The sequence below is a fragment of the Onychomys torridus genome, chromosome 3 (assembly GCF_903995425.1).
Source record: "Onychomys torridus chromosome 3, mOncTor1.1, whole genome shotgun sequence".
Classification (NCBI taxonomy): domain Eukaryota; kingdom Metazoa; phylum Chordata; class Mammalia; order Rodentia; family Cricetidae; genus Onychomys; species Onychomys torridus.
Genome location: NC_050445.1, coordinates 153248652 through 153270746, shown reverse-complemented (window position 1 = coordinate 153270746; position 22095 = coordinate 153248652). Strand labels below are relative to the sequence as shown.

General features: G+C 39.9%; 1 protein-coding gene across 6 annotated transcripts in view; it reads left to right on the top strand.

Moving 5' to 3' along the window:
* The window catches only part of LOC118579404 (solute carrier organic anion transporter family member 1A5), a 94957-nt gene that overhangs the window by 56655 nt on the left and 16207 nt on the right, over positions 1-22095 (top strand). For all 6 annotated transcript variants that reach the window (XM_036180652.1, XM_036180655.1, XM_036180653.1 and 3 more), the window contains 8 exons: positions 1276-1417; positions 3919-4051; positions 9162-9268; positions 13443-13589; positions 17702-17800; positions 18853-19074; positions 19480-19644; positions 20777-20972. In XM_036180652.1, the coding sequence (XP_036036545.1) occupies positions 1276-1417; positions 3919-4051; positions 9162-9268; positions 13443-13589; positions 17702-17800; positions 18853-19074; positions 19480-19644; positions 20777-20972 (1211 nt within the window). The remainder of the gene's footprint in view (positions 1-1275; positions 1418-3918; positions 4052-9161; positions 9269-13442; positions 13590-17701; positions 17801-18852; positions 19075-19479; positions 19645-20776; positions 20973-22095) is intronic.

Below are 22095 nucleotides of genomic sequence, written 5' to 3'. Positions count from 1 at the left end.
AACATTTATTTCTGTTCTCATTTATCCAAATTAATTGATACTGGTGACAATAAACTTAAAAGCACTAATAACTAATCTAACATAGTATGACCTGCCTATTATTTCAGATCTAGACTTTTGATAGTACACAGAAGCTGGATTGATGATATTTGCCTTCAACCAGCTGCTGGAAGATAAGTTGAGGGAAACAGGAAGCTCATTTACTACATCATTTAAGAGTTCATTAGTAACAGGCAGGTAGTGAGGAGTCGTATAAGGACACAACCACATTTCATCCTGCACCTGAGACCCCCCAAAATGTTCTGACCTGGGTTTACATGCCATGAACACCACTTGGACTACTGGGATAAAGGGTTATAGGGCATATTGCCACAGGAAGAAAAATAAAACAGGTCGTGCTGCCTCCCATAGTAAGAATGTAACTTGTTGTTCTCAAGAATGCAGATAAAGAGGACAAAATGTTGACTTGGCCAGGGAAATCCAGAAACCTGTCATTCCTGCAGATAGAACAGAGTAGGCTTGCTGCAGACAAAATGCCATGGTGTAATTCTGTGCTCTGTTATTTCCCTTCCTTAAAGTGGACAACACTTGTCCTGCAGATAACAGTATAGTGCTGAAGACCCATCAATAGCTGTGTCTTACACAGAATAACTCCATGTCTTTCTGTATGAATAAGATACACTGATACATGAGCAAAACTATACCCACCTACAAAACTCACCACTGCTAACCAGCTATTCTAACTCTGTTTTTCCAGAGTTAGGACACCATGACCAAGGAGAGATTACACTTTAAAGTTTCTTGCTTGTTCAAGGACTGTTTATGTTGAATACAATCTTCCATCTCATGGTAGAGGCTGTTTTGTAAGGAGTCTTTTTCTGTTCCACTAGCCTGCATCCATATAATGACACAGAGACTTCTTAGTAATTATGAAAACTTGTCCTACAGCTAAGGCTTGTTCCTAACTAGTTTTTATTAGTTAAATTAAGCCATCTTTGTTAATCTATATTCTATTACATGGTGTTACCTCTCTTTGATCTCCCACCTCCTATTTGCTCTCTGAGTCTCCTGGCATCTCCCAGGCACCTAGATTCTCCTTCTTTTCTCCCATACCTCCTGCGTAGCTATTGGCTATTCAACTTTTTATTACCCCAATCACAGCCATACACCTTCACACAGTATTCAGATATCCCACAACACTGTTTTGTCAACAGATAGAAGATATATATTTGGGAAACAAAGCCCTTACTTTTTCTTAAATATTTTTCTTCCTAGATGTTTCTGTTGGCATTAACATGGGCATTTGTATCCAAATCACTATCAGGAACTTATATGAATTCCATGCTCACACAAATAGAGAGACAATTTGATATCCCAACATCTACAGTTGGATTTATCAATGGGAGCTTTGAGATTGGTGAGTTATTTTCACGTTTACTTATTGTTATTATTGTTATATATTGATATTCTCTCCTTATTTCCTGCAGTAGACTATTTGGTATGACTGAGTTACATCCTTCCTGATATGATTGACCTGGGTTTATTTGGGTGTGAAGAAAATACTTATTCAAATATTCCCATGATGGTACCCAATTTTTGCCACAAATCCTGACATGGTTTCTTTTTTCTGACAAGTGGCAGAGATTTAGAGAATTAATATTTAGTTCTATCACTTGCTAACTCAAAGAGACACTAAACACTTTTTCTTGGCATTTTACAAGGCTGCTGTGGGGGTCTGGAGGAACTTGTGTTCTGAAGAAGAGAGCAAGTGTTTCTCTTCCCCACTGTGTCTGTGAGGTTGGCAGCTCTCCACTCCCAGTCACTTGTAAGATGAGGGTGCTTTCCTGTGTTTGAGTTGTGCCAGACACGATGGCTAAGAGGAGTGAATGAACTTGTGTAATGAACTGGGATATGAGATTACAAAGGGTGAAGGAGGAAAAGATGCCCTCTTCAGACAAAGTGACCTTGAGATCTCGGTGCCTCTCATCTCTAGTTTAATCACAGTTTTTACTTCTTTCAAGGTGAAATTGCCTTTAATGTATTTATTGAAAAAAGCAAAGAAAATCAGGTTGGTGAAGTAGCTAGCCCACACTGAGGATGCTTCATCCTGTCTCCAGGATCAATCTCCTTAGTGCTTGCTCTGTCCCCTGTGTCCTTGGCCTTCACAGTGCAGCCAGGATGAACGCCTTCCATAGACCTTTCACAAATTCAGTCATGTACTGTTAGATGTGTTAGATACAGCAAGTGCAGCCCATTGGTTATTCTATGGGACACACTGTGCTTGGAAAGACAGTATCCTAAAGGAGGAAAGGTTTTCTAGATGGGGAAATGGAGAGGTAAATGTGAAGGGGGGATTTGTATAGAAGGTAAACCATCAAATGGTTTGTGTGGAGACAAAGTCAGCCTAGTGTTATGGGATGGTGGAAGAATGCCTTTTCTCTTGCCCAGTAGAGATTTCAGACAAGATCCAGTGTGTTCAGGAGGGTACAGCTATAGACTAGAAAGAGGCACAGGAAGTTCAACCAGTGGGTGTTCTGGGACATTACCTTCTGCATGATGACCTCAGTGACAGAGACTTTGGAAACAGAGAAGCTGCTATAAGGGTAATAAGGATATAGATATGGGACACACCCCCATCCAAAATAAATCAACATCTCTTTTACTTAGATAGCAGACTAGAGAGAAATAGAATTGGAAGAAGAACAAAGTCTTTAAATATCTCTCAAATATTTGAGATCACTTAGAGATTTGCTATGTCATCAAAGAAGTATGTTTGAGTTTTCTGATCTATCCTTTATGTATAGTAGGAACATAGTAAATTTCTTCATCAAACTAACAATTAGTGCCTTGTGGAGAACTTACTGATATTTTGGGTTCTCTGATTTGAATAAATCTTTTTTTTTTAATGAGCATAATGTTGATGATTGGGCCTAGGGCCTCCCACACATAAGGCAAACATTCTACCACTCTATCCACAGCCCCTTTATTTACCTTTTATTTTGAGGAAGTTCTCAGTAAGATGCAAGGCTGGTCTTGCACTCACTCTGTAGCCCAGGCTGACTTTGATCTTGTAGTCTTCTCTTATCCTCCCTGTAACTGGGGATGGCTGGTCTGTGCCACCAGTCCACACTGGTTCTTTCATCTCTTAACATCTTCATCAAAGGCCTCTCTGTCACAATGGGGCTTCCTAATGAGTTTATTTAATCCTAAACTTTCTCTTAAACCACAGATGAATTTTTGGTTTGACTTTTTGACTCCTGCAATCTAGGCCTAAGTCCCAGTTGGAGGATTCGGACTCTGACTTTCTCTCTGTTAACAGTATTTCCTGGTCTAAGGAAAGATGTGACAGCAGACATCCAGCCTGGCCATGTTGAGTATCAAGGGGTTTTTAAATAGCAAGTTAAAAACATGAATCCAGCCGGGTGGTGGTGACGCACGCCTTTAATCCCAGCACTCGGGAGGCAGAACCAGGCGGATCTCTGTGAGTTCGAGGCCAGCCTGGGCTACCAAGTGAGTTCCAGGAAATGCGCAAAGCTACACATTGAAACCCTGTCTCGAAAAACTAAAAACCAACCAACCAAACAAACAAAAAAAAACATGAATCCATTTGACTCTGCATAGAGCAGACATGAGAGGAGAGGTCAGAGGTGAGATGCAGGCTGACACCTGCTTTTGTATCCATTCCCAAGGGCTGGATAATTCTGAAAAGAGCCCTTAATATTCTCCAGAATGAAGGAAAACCTTCCATCAGGGTCATAGTTGGTCAGGGAATGTTCACCCAAACTTTCCAAACACCCATCCCTGTATCCTTAAATAGTTATTTAAATAATGAACCATAGAGTCTAAATGCTGATGAGGCTGTTGACTAAGATCTGCTATTACTTTACTGAAACAAACATTCTCATTCCCCTCTCCTAGGAAACCTTTTGTTGATTATATTTGTGAGTTATTTTGGAACAAAACTGCACAGACCTATCGTGATTGGTGTTGGATGTGCAGTTATGAGCCTAGGGTGTTTCTTAATATCACTACCTCATTTCTTGATGGACCGGTGAGTATTCTATTCTTTGGTAATATTTTAGGTTCAACCTTTCCCTATAGGAAATGAAGTTCAGAATTTCATCTCTGGGAGGAGCATTGTTTCCTCTAAACTACAGGATGCTAATATGGAAATTAGAAGATATATTCTCCACTCTGCTGGTGTGATCTGTGAATCTTGTAGCCTTGGTCCATTTCAGGTTCCATCTTGTCCATTGTGAAGTGGGAGTTTGAGACATTGCTTTTATGAAGTTGAGACACCTGAATAGATTCTCTGAATCTACCAAATATTGTCCTGAATCTTTCATCAGGTCTGTTCAGACCCTACAGTTACAAGTGGTCTGCAGTGTGACATAATCATGAGTCATCAAGATATAGACTAATGCCAAGTCTGATTTTTATTTTCATGTTTACCAAAGTGTTCTATACAGAATATTATAAAGATGAAATTATGTTATCTTTTATCCCACCCCCTTTTCTGCTTTCTGTGGAAAGTTTTCAGTTCCTTCTTTTTGCCTGTGAGTCGTGTTTGTTTTTAATACTTTAACCTTTAATTATATACGAAATAATGCTTTCCACCATAGGATCATGCGATTCTTTGTTATGGAGCTCAATTCTTTATCTATATTGAATACTAAACCCATGTCCCCATTAGATTGACTCTTTGAGTCTCTTACTGTCTCACTAGTACTCACTGGCTGGCAGGGTGAACATCCCTCAGAACAGGTCAGGGCTGCACTGTTGTCCGGGCATGCCTCTCGCTGGTGTCTGCTGTTCTCCACCTGCCTCTGAACTGCAAACCTCTAGGCCAGCTCAGTGCCATTTCCTTGTAATTCCCCATCATTCTTTTCCTTATGAATTTGTCTACTTCTTCCCTCCTCTTCCTCTTCCTCCTGCCTCTACTCTTCTTCATTATTTCCTTCTTCTATCTTTCCTTTTGTTTTTGAGATCTTTCATCAATTTGATATGTGTCAGTGTTTTCCCTAAACGTTTACATGTGTACCATGTGTGTGTCTGGGGCCCACAGAGATCAAAAGGGTGTAATTTCCCCAGGAAGTGGAGCTAGAGATGGTTGTCTGCTACCATGTAGGTACTGGAAAAATGAACCCAGATCCTTTTCAAAAGTAGCAAGTGCTCTTAACTGCTGAGCCATCTCTCCAAATCCCCTTTGCTTTGCTTTTTTGAGACACGGTCTTGCTATATAGCCCAGGCTTGCATGGAATGTACTATGTAGCTCAGGCTGGCCTCAAAGTCTTGGTGATCCTCCTGTTTCAGGCTTCCAAGTATTGGTACTACAAGGATGAGCCCCCACAACTCCCTTGCTTCACCTCTTTCTTGCTCTTACATACTCACTGAAGGAACATCCTACTCTGTTTCCCTCTTCACTCTCCCTCACTTCTTTCTGTAGAGGAAAATTCCCCACAGCCTTTGGAGCCATTGCCTCAAAGTTTATGTGTTTTGGAAGTAGAATTAGTGTTCTAACTCCTGTGGCTGGTTTCTCTTTTGGCTCCACTGTTCGACACTGATGATGACTGGTTTAAGACCTTTGCCACCCCCACCAGGTGCCTTCAGTCAGGACATTTGTGAAGTTTTTGTACTTTTTTTTCCTCCTTTCTACTTGATAACTTTCTCCGTCTCCCACTCTTCTTCAGCTCCTATTTGAGCACGGACATCCTAGATTTCATTCATATCTTGCCATCTTTTTAATTTCATGTTTTTGCCTCTCTTAGGTACTTCCTGAGATTTACCTTTGTCATCAGGCTCTTAGATGGGCTTGTCACCCAAGGACACCTCTCTACTACAAATATCTCCTCTGAGGGAACATCTTGTTGTTTGCTTAAGAATTGAGTGTCTTTTCTTGTGTGACTCTCTTCATCTGTCTCTTTTGTCTCTGGCCCCTTCAAGTGTAGCTCTTGTTTGTCTTTGCCTTACTGTAATAGAGTGTCCCCCATAGATGGCTCTTGGTTATTGGTTTATATTTAATTGAAAATTACAATGGAAAGCTAACTGGAAATTCTGTATACAACTATAGACTTGGTTAATGGGAGTCTTCTGTCTTTTTCAGTAGGATGAATCAAAAGGTTATTGAGCTGGGCTGGGTGGTGATTGAGCTGGACTGGCTGATGGTTGAGCTGGACTTGGTGGTGATTGAACTGGACTGGGTGGTAACTGAGCTAGACTGGGTGGTAATTGAGCTTCACTGGGTGGTGACCAAGCTGGACTGGCTGATTTTGAGCTATCCTAGAAATGTGTATAACTTGTGATTCTGGGTAGGAATTCTTTGCACTTGCTAAAGAGGTAGAAACTGACTACCATCCAGAAAGGAATGGGAACATCATTTTTCAGTGTGTGGAGTTTTACAACCTAGTGTTCCTCCTTTTGTCCTCTGTGCCCTCAGTGCACCAGTTTGGCTCCTCTCCTGCCTGTGAGCATTTCCACTTGGAGAGATGGAGGATGAGTATGAAGATCTAGCTATTCCTTAGGTGCACTTTAACCCACACTTTAGACGTTGCTTTGTGTGCCCAGCCAGACCCCGAGGTGGGAGTCTCATCATGCAGCTTTCAGTGGAGGCCTGGAACATACCCTGTTGCTACCTGAAGCATGATGGTTATATTTCCATTACCTTCTGATTTGGTGGCCATTCTCATATCCTCATCTGAATCTCGAGATTTGATTGAACTTAAATTGACCACACTTTCAATCTCTTATTTACAGTTTTTTATTTTTATCTATTTTTTTTGTATATGTTATGGTGGTGGAGTATGTGTGCTTTTGTGTGAGGTCAGGAAACAACTCTCAGGAGTAGGTTCTCTCTGCCTCCTCTGTAGGACCTGACATGCAATCTAGGTTGTCAGGCTTGTACACAAGCACCTGTAAACATGGAGGCAATCTGATATCTCACAAGCCTCTTATTTTTATTTTATTTTCCTTTGAACAAAGTCTCATTTAGCTAAAGGTGGCTTCAAGCTCACTTTGTAGTTCAGGATAATCATGAACTTCTGATCTTTTGCCTCTGTCTCCTGCATATTGGTGCTATTGGCATGGACCACCATATCTGGTTTTATTTTGTGCTCAGGATCAAACCCCAGTGTTGGTGCTTGCCATGTACCAATGTGGCAATTGAACATCATCCCCATATCTAGAGTTCTTTGTTTTTGAGAAAATGAACTTTCCTCTTTTTTTAATAACTCTTTTCTGCCATTTTATTTTCATTTGGGGAATAAATGGACCTCGAGTGAACAACTGAACTTTTAGTGGATAATGAACTAAATGAAGGGTATTTTATCTTCTCAGCTGTTTTTAAAGGGAACTGAAAATTTGTGGTTTGAATTTAAAAATTATTTTCTAGTTTCTATTCTATTCAAATCAATGTCAAGAAATAATTGACTATTATTGTGTTTTCCCCACCTTCTCTCAAAGGTAATTATTCTTTGAAACTGACCTGTCCTCATAGGATCATGAATAGAAAGACATGTAGCTTTGTCCACACTTCCCTTGCCAACTCTGTGGGGAGGTCCAGGCAGTTGTTCTAAGGGAAAGGGATTCTGACTTCCGTACTATTATTATGCAGCATAGAAATCAGAATTTTGGCAAGTATAACTCCCTACTCATGCAGAATTCAGTAGTCTATGGTTTTCTTTCTTCTAAGAAATACTTAGAAATAAATCCAGCATACCTACAATGGAGAGGGACTTAGCTGGAGACATTCTCCTCTGCTGTTGCACTCTGTCATTGTCTTTCTAGCACAAACTGATCCTTGGTGATTTGATCGAGTTAAATGACCACAGTTTATTAGCACTTTTGTTCCCATGGTACAGTGTTGTCAGGTGATGGATTCTGTCATCTCTTGTTTTTCTTCTGTTGGACTTAATGAACACATGGGAGAATGATTATTTGAATTCTCAGAAAGGAAGGGTAGGACCACAGATCAGAGAACATAGAGCAGGTGTCTGGATTTGTTGTGTTATTTTTGTGTCTTTCTAAAGCTTTTATCATCTTAATTCTTCTTTAGTGTGTTTCTTTTTTTTCTTGCTTTCTTTATCTCACCCCAATTATTTCTAGGAAATAGTCATTTAGAAATCACAGAGGGGGCTGGAGAGATGGCTCAGAGGCTAAGAGCACTGGCTGCTCTTTCAGAGGTCCTGAGTTCAGTCCTCAGAAACCACATGATGGCTCACAACAATCTATAAATGATATGATGACCTCTTGGCATGCAGGTATACATACAGAGCACTCATACATAAAAATATAAAGTTAAAAAAATCACAGAGCATTGACATTAGAGAATCTGAAAGTAATGTCACCTACATGTAGAGACTTGAGAGCTAACTGTAAAAGAGGGGCACATTTTTGGTGATTATCAAGTTCTTTTGACGATATTAGTTACTTAATTTTATTCATTCAGGTTGTTTTCTTTCTTTCTTTCTTTCTTTCTTTCTTTCTTTCTTTCTTTCTTTCTTTCTTTCCTTCTTTCTTTCTTTCTTTTTTGAGACAATCTCTCATGAAGCCCAGACTGGACTCAAACTTGCTTCTTAGATAAAAATGGCCCTGAGCTTCTGATTCTTCTTTCTCCATCTTTCAAGCAGTAGGGTGAGAGGCATGAGTTACCACACCAGTTTATGCAGTTCTAGAGTTTAAACATAGAACTACATGTCCAGCCTAATGATACAGATTGCTTTCTCTCTCTCTCAAGTGTATTTGTATATATATATATATATATATATATATATATATATATGTGTGTGTGTGTGTGTGTGTGTGTGTGTGTGTGTGTTATATGTGTGTTGCCTCTGTGTGTGTGTGTGTGTTTGTGTGTGTATGTGTGTGTGTAGGTGTTCAAGTATAGAGATCAGAGAACTCTATTATGGAGTCATTCCTCTCCTTCCACCTTATGTGATTTCCATGGATTGAACTCAGGTAATCAGAGTTCTGCAGAAAGTTCTTTACCTGCTGACATAACTTGCTGGCCCTGCAATAGGATTTATGATGACAACAGTGACTTCTGTGGAAATGTATCTGCACAGGCTCTGAATGCTATGTTTTCGGGGAACAGGAGTCAGTAATTTTCAGATGCTCTCATTGAACTCAGTTACTCACAGTGAATGTTTCCTGTGTCCACACAGATATGAATATGAAACAACAATTTCACCTGCAAGCAACTTGTCCTCAAACAGCTTCTTGTGTTCGGGAAACAGAACTCAGACCTTAACGCCAACACATGATCCTACAGGTTGACTAATTCTTACTCTTTTATGAAGGGCTTTGAATGTGACACTGGGTTTAGTAAGCATGTAAGACAAATGGACAAACTTTATTTCCCTCTTCAGGAAAGGGAGTTGTCTAATAACATAGAATTCTCTGCCTTCTGAGATTGAAAATACTTATTAAGACTCGTTTGTTTCCTAAAGTGGGTGTTTTAAAAATAAGCCAAAGATATCCACTCCATCACCATCACAGAATTAGTCCCACAAGGAAAAGGACTTAGAAAGATGGATTTAGACACATGATGAGATATATGTGATTGGTATAGTTTGGTTTTCTGTTGCTGCAATAAAACATGGACTAAAACCAACTCAAGTAAGAGAGTTTATCTAGCTTAAAAACTGCAGTCCATCATGAGGGAAGACATGGCAGGAACCTGGTGGTAGAGACCAAAGCAGAGTTCACCGATGAGTCTTGCATACTGAATTGCTCAGCTACTTCTCTTATACAGCATAGGCCAATTTGCCCAGGCATGTCACTGCCCACAGTGGTTTATGCTGTCTTTCATCAGTTAACCAAGAAGAAAACACCTCATAAACATTCATTCCCATAGGCCAATCTGTTGAAGGCAGGTCCTCAGTTGAGATACCCTCTTCTCAGGTCTGTCTAGATTTGTGTCAAGTTGACAAAAATTAGTCATCCCAGTGATTATACAAATAGGAAATGTAGACAGAAAGAAGTTTCCCTGGTTCTATGCTGTGCACCTCATGCACTATGGGAAAACAGGTACCTATGTCACAGTTCAGAATTCCTTGATTATCCAGAAATTTGTCTTTCAGTCTCCTTTCCCCTCTTTAATAGAGACATTACTTTGCAGTTCAACCAAACAGTGGTGCTCCCTTATCCTAGGGCCCCAGGCACTGTGGTCCTGGCCCTGGCCCTTCGTATGCTCTGTTATTAAATTTTACATAACTGTGATCAAAACCCCAAAGAACAACTCAAGGGAGGAAAGATTTGTTTTTACTCACTGTTTTAGAGGGTTTATGGTAACTTTGCTTCGTGTTTATGGACAGAATATCATGGTGACATGAGTGTTGGGTGGTGCTGTTCTTCACTTCCTGGGGGGTAGGAAGAATAAAAAACAAGATAGAGGAAGTGGTGAAATATAGCCTCTGTGGACATGTCATCCCCCATGACCAACTTCCAATGAGGTCCACCTGCTACCTTTCAGTACTTCTCAATAGTTCCAGTCTCAGATCTCCAGCAACAGATTGACAATATGTCAGAGCCATGGTGACCTGTCTCTCTACATGACTCACAGACACAGTCAGAGGTTGGGTAAAGGTACTTATTGTATGTATTAGTTATCTTTCTTTGACTTTGACAGAGTACTATGACCAAGCGAACTTATAAAAGGAAGAGTTTATTTGTGCTTATGGTTACAGGACAGTGGTTCTCATCTTTCCTAATTCTGGAATTCTTTAATACTGTTCCTCATGTTGTTATGACCCCAACCATATATTATTTTCATTGCTACTTCATAACTATAATTTTGCTATTATTATAAACAATAAGTTATAGCTATGTTTTCAGATGGTATTAGATGACTTCTGTAAAAGTGTCCTTGGACCCTCAAAGGAGTCATGGCCCACAGGTTAAGAACCACTGTTCTAGAGGAGTGAGAATCAATCATGGTAGAGGGAAAGGCAGCAGGAGCAGGAATGAGGAGCTCACATCTCAACTATAAGTGTAAGGCAGAGAAAACAAAATGGAAGTAGAATGAGGCTTTAAGCCCTTGAAGCTCATATCCAGTGACAGTCTTCCTCCAACTCCCCAAATAGTACCACCAACTGGAGACTAAGTATTCAATACCAGAGCCTCTGGGGGATATTTCCATTCATAGCTGCACATCATTCTTTTTTTAATTAAAAAAAAATTTTTTTTACCTTTCTAGAGCTTTATTGTGAGAGAGGGGATGACAGGGAGAGAGAGAGAGAGAGAGAGAGAGAGAGAGAGAGAGAGAGAGAGAGAGAGAGACCGCATGGAGGGCGGAAAGAGAGAAGGGGAAGGGGGCTGCTACACATCATTCTTACAGAGAGCCTGATTGGTTCCCAGCACTGACATCAGGTTGCTCACAACCCCTGTCATTCCAGTTCTGGGAAATTAGGTGCCCTCTTCTGGCCTTCTTGGGCACCTGCACACATAAGATGCACATATGCACATGAAGGTACACAATTTACATATACATTTTAAAGAAGTATTAAAATTGTTGACTTTTCAGTGGACCTGTGCAGATCTGCTGTACCTGGGATCAGGATTTGAGAACCTAGAAGAATGGGCCAGATGCAGTCTGATGCTGAGACAACCTTGCTTCAGATTCAGTGGACTTTATAATGAATGAAACAATGAAAGCAATGGTCTCAAAAGGGTCTTTTGGGAACAGAAACACATATAAATAAACATCAGTAAGCACATACTAAATGTTAACAGAGCAGCCCTTCCAAAAACTTACTCAGGACAGGCCAATTTAAACACAATTGCCTGGCACTACTGTAGCATGTATCTGGGAAAGCGTGAAAGCCAGGCAGCAGGGAGTATCCAGATTCAAGGCATACGGACCAGTTTGGCTTCTGTAGCTATGTTCTCCCTTCCAACAAGAATCAACATAACTTATGAATTGAATGTAATTGTTTGTCACAGGAGCACAAAATAACATCTATGAACAATCCAGGGAATGAAATGCACTTGAGGTAGAAGGCCCTCTGCCTTTTTACCTGGAGCCTCTCCCACAGTTCCCCAGGGTATTGTTCACCATGCATCACTCTTTTGGCTGTGTTTCAATAAAAGTCACATTTGCTAAAGGACCCAACAAGTCTCATGGACACTTAGTCTGGAGCTGTCTCAGCAGAATCACTTCAGGCCAGAACATCTCCATTTTATCATGGATCCATGCCACAGAAATTGTAGCAGTCTCCAAGGCTTGGACTGTGACTGTTTTCAGGGAATCTGTGGAGATCAAGATAACTTGAGAATCAAAGAGCAGCCATCTCTGAATCTCTGAGCCACAGAAACCTCCTAAGCAAAGCAACCAGAAACAGTGGCCTCAATGGTATCCTGTTCTCACCTCCTGCACTGACCTTTGAAAAACCTCCCCTTGTGCTCCTTGTGTTGTGGTGGATGAGTTAAAATCTCCCCATGTGCAGAGCCCCAGCAAAACACTTGATTCTTCCAGTGTCTGGTAATTTCAGTTCTGCCTTAGAGGAGGGTTGAGAGTCTCCCTGTGATCTGTAGACAGAAATTGTTATGTTTATCAAAGATAAGAACCTGAATTCCTAGAGATGAAAACTGATTTTACTGAACAAGGAGTAAGTAAGAGTTAAACCTCATGACCCAGTTGTGCTTAGGATGTTTATGAGCAGCCCCTGTCCAGTCCACAGTTCAGGGTGCATTGTCCTTCACTTCCCCTGGTAAAACAATGTCCAGCTTCCCTAGAGAGTGGAAGTGGAAGTTCATTTAGCTTAGAACAAACTTGGGAGGTGCATGCAAACCTTCCAAGATTTCTCCTTTTGCCTTTCAAGTCCATTTGGCCTAGTTTGTGTTATTCCACTGATTATCTGCTATTTGATCCACTGGTTGATAGCAAAAGATGGAGTCTATAGAAAAAATATGTTTACTATTCAGCTGATTATTTAGTTTCTATAAAGTAATCGTGGCTGGTGGGTATTCAAAGTTGTGTTAATGTTCTCTGTGTTGTGTCAATACAGCATGAATTGTCAGAAGTATATGTACATGTGTGCTCCTTTTTCCTTCCTCAAAGTTGTGGAGGAGTGCGGTGGTGCATATATTAACTAACTGGGTCCCGGGAAGTAAGGGAAAGTCCTCATATTTACTGTTTTCCTGTGTTGCTTGTGTAGATTCTCACAATCAATGTGTTGTCACTGAACACTGACTTGGAACGTGGTGTCTATCTGTAGAGTCATCTCTCCCATCCAGTGGGAAGTGGCTCCAGCACAGCACTCACACTCCACTGCTAAATATTTTTTCAAATAAGCATTGTTTCAAAGTCAGCATAGTTACCTAAGTCATTTGGTGGTCATCATGGGCTTGTGACTTGAAAAAAGGCTTACAGAAACTTTTGAATTAATTGTCAGTAACACTTCACTGTCAAAATATTCATGCTATTTCCTCTTGTTTTAATGCAGAATGTGTGAAAGAAATTAAATCATTAATGTGGATATATGCAGTAGTGGGAAATGTTATCCGTGGAATTGGTGAAACTCCCATCATGCCCTTGGGTATTTCCTACATAGAAGATTTTGCTAAATCTGAAAATTCCCCTTTATACATTGGTAAGTGTCTTAGGATTTCTATTGCTATGTTAAGACACATGACCATGGCAACTCTCATAAAAGAAAAACATTTAATTGGGGTGGTTTACATTTTCAGAGGCTTAGTCCGTTATCATCATGGTGGGGGTATGGTGCCATGCAGACAGTCATGATGCTGGAAAAAGAGCTCTATATGTTGATATGCAGACAACAATATATAGACTGTCTCAGTGGGCATGATTGAGAACATATGAGACTTTAAAGCCCACCTCCACAGTGACATGCATCCTCTAACAAGCCCAAACTTACTCCAACAAGGCCACACCTTCTAATAATAGTACCACTCCCTTTGGGGGGCATTTTCTTTCAGACAGTTTGAACAATCAAGCTTTCTGTGAGGGTAGAAATCAATTATTGATTTGGATGCATTGTGGTTTCCAGGACCATGACCAGGGGTCATAAGATTGTTCAATGTGGGAATTAAATAGTAGTTCCAGACAAACTGCTTCATCAGGTTGATTCTCACTGTTGGAAATCCCTCTGATTCTGCCACACTATCTTTAAAGCATTAGAGATTTACTAATATTTTCTGGAAAGTCTTCCATAAATTCAATTGTTTTTCCCCTACTTTTCTGCTTTTAGCTTCTTATTCTTTTGTCTATATGTTATTACGACTCCAACATTGACCATTTTGTGTCTGTTGTATTTTAAAATATAGTTCTACAATTTTTACTCCTCCCACTCTCTGTATTTGTGTGTGTGTGTGTGTGTGTGTGTGAATTTGCATGAAATTATTGTGATCAAAAGACAGCTTTTGGTAGTTGGCCTGGGGTCCAAGTGAAATCTTTGGGCCAGGTTTCGTGGACAAGTGCCTGAGCCATTAGCCTCGCCCTGTAGTGTTTTCTCTTGTTGCGTTCTAATAAACGTTCTTGCAGTTTAAGCTTTACCAAACAGGGTTTTAATCATGGCTTGAGAGGGAGGGCTGAGGGGTGGGAAGAGGGAGGAGATAGGATCTGTGAGTGGCATGTAGAGTGAGTAGAAAATTTCTTAATCAAGAAAAATGAAAAAAAATTTAAAAAGTAAAAAAAAAAAAATCATGTCTTCTCAGCCATGTTCACCATACTATCTAGTTTCTTATTTACAATTTGCTCTTTTACTACTCAGAGCTCTGCACCCTGCTCCTCTATGAAGTTAAAGACAGTATCCTTTCTTATAATCCCTCAGCCAAGACAGGGTTCTTCATAGTTTTAACAAATAGTCAAGTTCATTCTTTTAGTTGTATTACTTGAAATTATCAGAAAAAAAATGTGATCTCTTAGTTCATAACCCCCAACATCCTGCATAGCTGCACAATCTTCCAGGCTCTGAATGACAGGATGTCAGAGATGGAGAATGGTTCTTTTTCTGGATTGGGACTCCTTGAAAGGTCTCCAGGGTCTCTGATGCCCCTGGAGGCCATGATGGTATCTGTAGTCCATACAGCTGTCCAAGGCCATTTGGATGTCCATATTGTCTGTGCTCCTGCTATTGGCCATGTTGATGTCTATGGTCCATGTTACCACTGAAAGCCATATGCATGTCCATGGTCTCTGTTATCACCTGAAGTCATGTTGGTGTCCTTGGCCCATGTTGCCTTTGGAGGTCATGTTGATTTCTGGGGCCTGTTCTGCCAGTGAGGAACATGATAGTGTCTGAGTGTCATGCTGAATCTGAGGGCTGTGCTGTTGATGTTTGGGGTCTGTGCTGCCACCAGAAACTGTATGGAAGTCCATGATCTACACTGCTACAGACTGTAGAGAGCAGGAAAGCTTCTTTTTGCAGTGGTTTTGATGACTGCAGACTCACAGTTGAGAATGAGAGACATAGATGGCTTCTATGACAACCTTTTCTCCCCACAACACCCCTCCCCCCAAAAGAAAAGAAACTGTCCAGAGAGGAAGCCATTGAAGAGAACTCTTAAAATGTGTGCTAGGGATCAAGAAATATAGCTCTTCATAGTTGATGGTTCCTGGCTGGAATCATTCTGGCAGGGGTAGGGAATCATTCAGTTTTCTTAAGACAGCACAAATTAGACTTTGAATTCTTTTCTTTTTCCTTTAGCAGAGGTCACAAGGAAGGGGGTGGACTTGAGAAGACTGAGAAGTGAATATGATTGGGGTACATTATGTGAAACTCATAATAAGTAATAAAAATAATCAAAAGTGAAGATAGTGATCCATGATGGAGATCACTGGTGGTACCAAGAGAATATCTTAGAATTAGAAAGGGTCTGAGCAGAGTGAGAGGGGGGGGAGTCAAGGCAGACAGCAGAGGACAAGAAAGAACTCAGTGGAGTTGGAAATCTTGCAGGAATCATTGCAGAGAGGGCATCAAACAGTGAGGAGTGTTAGCGAGAACAAGGAAGGTATTGAGAAGTCAGGCACACAGAGGAGGACTAACCCATGGAACCACAGGGAAAGAGGAAAAATCAAAATGTAAAGTAAAGAAAAGGCAGGAAGTTGAAGTTGTTTGTATCTGGTTTTTCTGTGAGTAGGGATGGCTCAGCAGAGATTCTGAACTCAGGTAAGTTGGGAGATGCTGGTGTGGTTCAAAGAAGCCAGGTGTGGTTGGAAGGGACCAAGGAAATGAAAATAATAAGCTAAGAAAGAAGACCAGAGTGGATGGGGAAGTGGGTAGATGGGAATTGGGTGGAGGAAACAGGAGGGATGGAGGGAGGGGAAATTGTGGTTGGCATGTAAAATAAATTTTAAAAATGTAAAAAAAAAAAAAGAAAGAGGACCAGGACAGCATCCAAGATAAGTGCTGTTATGAGGACACATTCTCACTTTGGAAGGAAGTTTCAAGAGAAGAGCTTTGATGAAGACATATCACAGGAAATTCATCACAGCTCACACTGTTGTGAAACTGTGCTAGTTTCATTTCTGTTGCTATGAGAAATTGCAACTTTGGAGAGAAAGGTTCATTTGGCTTATAATTCACCACAGCAGAGAAGTCACGGTAGCTGGAGCTTGAAGCAGCTGGCCACACCCACAAGAGCAGAGGGAGTGAATTATGCATGCTTATGTCTTTGCTTGCATAGTTGTGCTCAGCTCTTTTTCCCAGTCTTACACAGCTGATGACTCCCTGTCTGGGGAATAGAGCTGCCCACAGTGGGCTGCTTCTTCTCACATCAATTAACTTAAGACAGTCTTCTATGGACATGCCACAGGTAAACCCAATGTAGACAATACTTTATTAAGATCCTACCCCCCATGTAGATCAACGCTGTGTTAAGTTGACAATTATAGCTACCTATTAGAGTCCCTTTGAAAACAGGGCTATGGAAGCATCAAAATGACCTTGCTCACATCATGGCTTTGATGGAACTGCCTATGATGGTACAGCCTTTGCCTTTAACTCAGCATAAAAGAGAATTTGGAAGGTGGCTTTGGGTGATAAAGCTTTTGTGTCAGTCAGATTCCTATCACTTTAATAAATAACTGAGATAGTTATTTATAAAGATAAAGGATTCATTTGGCTCAGTGCTTTGGAGGTTTTGGTCTAGGTCCCTGGGCTGTGTGTTTTGGAGGCCTGTCATGAGGCAGCTCATTGTGGTGGAAGGATGGGTGGAGTGAAACCATTCATCCTGTGACTGGGAAGCAAAGCAGAATGTGGAAGGGGCTATGGTTCTATTCCAGATGACCTGAATACCCCCCACCATGCCCTGCATCAGAAGGGTTCCTTTGAACTTCAGTGGAGTCCCCTAAGGAAGAAGTCAGTAACACAAGAGTTTCTGGGGAACATTCCATAGTGAAACAATGGGAGATTCCTTCTCAATATTTATAAAAACCCATGTATGTACATGCAACACACATGTGTACATGTAACACAAAAACACATATATGTATATATACATATATATTTACTTATACATACCAAGCTTAATTTTTCTAATATATTGGATAGAAAAATATCTGAGGTAGTAGGAACTGTAGCTCAGGTGTAGAGCACTTGCTTAGACTATTGGATTTGATACCCAACTCTGCAAAGGAAGAAAAATAAATCTAATATTAAAAACAATTCAATCTCAAGGCTTTTTGTGTAAGCAAATTCTTGGTGTGTTTGTGTAACTTCCTGTCTTTGTTTACTTCCAGGGATTTTAGAAACAGGAATGGTCATTGGCCCTTTGTTTGGACTTTTGTTGGGATCCTTCTGTGCAAATATTTATGTAGACACTGGGTCTGTGAATACAGGTAACACAACACATTGTATTTATACAGTCCAGTCCCTAGAGTGTGGTAGAATGCTCCAGAATTCTATGCCACTCCTTCCTTTGATCCTCAGTTGACAATTATCACCACTTACAGATTGCAGACCTAAGAGGAGCAGAAGTAAGGACACAATGTCACCTGCTGATAAAAAACAATCCACCACTCTCCCGGCACAGTTCAGCCACAGCTTTGGTCTCAAAAGATTTACTCACATAGGTTTTTCTCAATGAGGCAGTCAGTGGGGAAATGAAACAGACCTTTCTGTTATGTGATAAGCACCAATTTATAAACTTTTCACAAGATAGACTGAAATTCTCATTCACTGCTGGAAAATACATCACCTATACTACAAAATAAAATCATTTAATATTTTTAAGGCACACACAAACCATAAAAATATTGGATACCATGAGATGTTTTATTTTATTATCTTTGTGTGTATGTCTGTCTGTGTGTGGATGCACTGTGTGTGGATGCCTGCTGAGGCTGGAAGAGGGATTCAGATGTCCTAAAATTAGAGTTACAGGCAATAGTGAGTTTCCAGGTGGGTGCCGAAACTTGAACTCAGGACCTCTGCCAGGGCAGCAATAACTCTTAGCCACTCAACTGATCCTCCTGCCCCCTATCTTCCGCACTGTGATGCTTTGAGATATGAATACATCAGGTTAAACCTGGTTCCTTAAATATGTCTCAAATCTTATTCTATCTTTTTGAAATGAAGCTTTAACTTTTATGCCATGTAGCAATCCAGAATTTTTTTTCTTAATTTCAACTTCATCCAGTTGACTAACCTCAGACACTTTTTCTGAATGTCTGAATTCACCCAGGGGGTAACAGATGCCTGTAATCCCAGCATTTAGGAAGCAGAGGCAGAGGATGATAAGTTCAAGGCCCAAATAAGAATAGCTAATGTATGACAAGTTTACAATAATATACAAATTTGTGTTTAGATGGCTTAGGGTCCTTAATGATTGTCTGCAGTTTACACAGGAAAGGATGGTGCAAGCTAATAAAATGTCTGTGTTTCTCCACAGATGACCTGACCATAACTCCCACTGACACACGCTGGGTCGGTGCTTGGTGGGTCGGCTTTTTGATCTGTGCGGGAGTGAATATCCTGACCAGCATCCCCTTTTTCTTTTTTCCTAAAACACTCCCAAAGGAAGGACTAGAGGATAATGTGGATGTGACTAAAAGTGACGGAGAAGAGAAACACCAAGGAAAAACCAAGGAGGAAAAACGCGGAATCACTAAAGGCAAAAGGAAAACTTTAAACCCTGGATTTGGTTTCGCTGGGTCTGCAGTTAGCGGAGCGTTTGTCATGCTTTGACATATTTCTTTGGCTGTTTTTGGTTATTTCTTATGCTGGTGTCTAGTTATCTAGGTTTGGGCTGACTGTAGGTCTAGGTGTCAGTGTCTGAGTTTGTCTTTGTTGGATTTTGAATGATGGCACAATTGGGATCTGATTCTTATATGACCTATTGTATCACTAACTTCTAGAAGTGAATTAAACAATAATATAGAACTTTAGCCCAAGGAGTAAAGATTTATCAAATATATTTGTGTCACAGCACAGAATTTGTGAGAAGATTTTAGGAGAACACTGGATATAAAATGCAAGGTCAAGTTAGCTTGATGATCTTGACACTCTCTTGTTTCAGATTTCTTGCCATTCATGAAGAGCCTCTCCTGCAATCCAATTTACATGCTTTTCATCCTCATAAGTGTGCTCCAGTTCAATGCATTTATCAATACATTTACTTTCATGCCTAAATACCTGGAACAGCAATATGGAAAATCAACTGCAGAGATAGTCTTTCTCATAGGTATGAAGTCTCATTATTTCTTTAGTAGCACTTCTCCCTTCCACAAGGACATGATAAACAGCACCCCCGAGGGTGTGATAAACAGTAAGATAATGTGACTAGGAGACTACAACAAAATTAAAATCTGTTAGGACATTCTTGTAAATTTTTTCTTTCCACTCTCCAGGGAAATCAAGAAGCAATAGAGAGAAGGAGATGCCAGAAAAATCCTCTCTGTTCTCTCTCCAATCAGAATGAAAATTGTCATCATTATGGAAATATTGGGGATGCTTATATCAGTCAGTTTTCAAGAGTAAATATGTTAATTAAGAGAGGAATAGGCTTAACTCACTGGTATCTTACTCCCAGATTTTACTTCTGAGCTTCAATTCTTACCCTCTATATTACTCCTTATTTAGTCACTGGGTCCCATGGTCTGATTAGCCTGTGCAGCCACACTCTGCTTTTCTTTTTAGTACATTAAATCCTGGGGTATATCCAACTTTGGATTTTTCCTGGGTTATTTTTACTCTTGATAACTGATAATCACAGGATGACAGCATCCACATTATCTAGAGTTCTGTGTCCTCCAAATCTCAGTCACTACGCTTAGATGTATAAAATTAAATGCAATGTTATGGAGCTGTAAACAATGTGCTAAATTCTCCCCAGTCTGGGGTTGATGTTGTATGAATGCAACCTACCTGGGATTTTTCTCTTCTCTTTTCTTTTTTCCTTTGGTTTTTGTCTGGGGAAGGAACATCAGAGAGGAAGAATAATTGGCAATATCAACAATACATGGAATATTCTGCAGTTGATAAGCTTGGACTTAATAGTGACCTTCTAAATCACCTTGAGCTGAGTCAAATTCCCAATAAACAGAGTGAAAAAATACACAAAATTTCTAATGTCATATATGCATGTGTGTGATACTTATATATAACTTGCTGCAAATGATTCAATAAATGGTAATGGTCTTTTTGAAGTGACATTATGGGACACTTAAAAACCTCTTTATTTAATATGTGAGCCTGTAGGGATTAGGGTCACTATATTAGAGCTAAATAGTTTCTTAAGTAAGATGTATTAGACAAATTGATAACATTTATTTTAATGCTATCTTTTAAAAATACTATTTTACTCGCATTTACAGGTCTTTATAACTTACCTCCAATATGTGTTGGATATTTAATTGGTGGCTTGATTATGAAGAAGTTCAAGATTACTGTCAAGAAAGCTGCATACATAGCATTCTGCCTATCTCTGACTGAGTACCTTTTATCTTTCTTTAATTTCATGATGACCTGTGATAATTTCCCAGTTGCTGGCTTAACTACTTCTTATGAAGGGTATGTTGTTTCCCAATGAAGATCATAATATTTTTACAATGGCTAGTCTGTTTTCTTCAAGGATTGGGTATGACAAGATCATTTTATTACAAATTAGTAGTAGCAGTGATACATAGTTATCTTGTACTTTTCTTCCACTCATCATTCCTATATCAGCCCACACTCCTGCTCCCTCTGCATCTGAATGAAAACTCCTGATTCTGCCCTTCTCCTTTCCATCATCCTTAGTTTGGTCACCCCACCTATAATTTCTGCCTGGCTACTGGCCAATCATCACTTAATTAAACCAATTCAAATGACAAATCTTTACAGTGTACAAAAGAATTATTCCACAGCATTTCCCTGTCTAATTAAAAGGAAGGTTTTTGCTTTCACACAGTAAGATTATATACAACAAAACAGTTATTAAGTAAGACCTATAGTAACACAATTAATCTATTTGCAGTTGGCAAAATTAGAGATAATACTTAATTATCTATCTTACTTTGGTGAGTCTAAAGTTTTGTATCTAAGTTACTTTATATTATAACTAAGGAAAACTATAACTATAACTATTTAGTCTACAACTCCATCAAAGATCCCAGAAGAGTGAAGTGTTACCTAATGAGGGACCTCAATCTGCTTGGACAGTCACCTAAAATTCCTCTGAAACATTGAGCCATCCATCTTCGGCCTACAGGCCTAGAATATCTGACAGACTTTTCTGTGAAGCTGATAATTTTTGAAGGACTGTCCTACCTATTCTTGGCAAAGTTTGGCAGTCACCTTTCTTGCATCTTCCTGGTCCTGTTTGGACAGTAACTGTCAGAAGTTGAAGCAAGCTACCACATGACTACTTTTTGCCATTAAAAAAGAAAAACCCAAAAGCTCCATACAGAGTTTCTTCGATGCCCATCATCTTCTCTGAAGTAGATTGGTACTGCCAGAAGTAGATGTGCCTCACTGTCATGAAAATCTTAGGTTATTAAACTTATTAAATGCCTATTTTGTAGGTATTTGAAGTGTTTGAAGACCATCTATCTATGTAAATATATCTGTTTATGACCTTGGAAAATATCTACCATAACCATAAGTCTGACTATTATAGATGACTATTAATCTGTATTTCTTAATTATACATTAT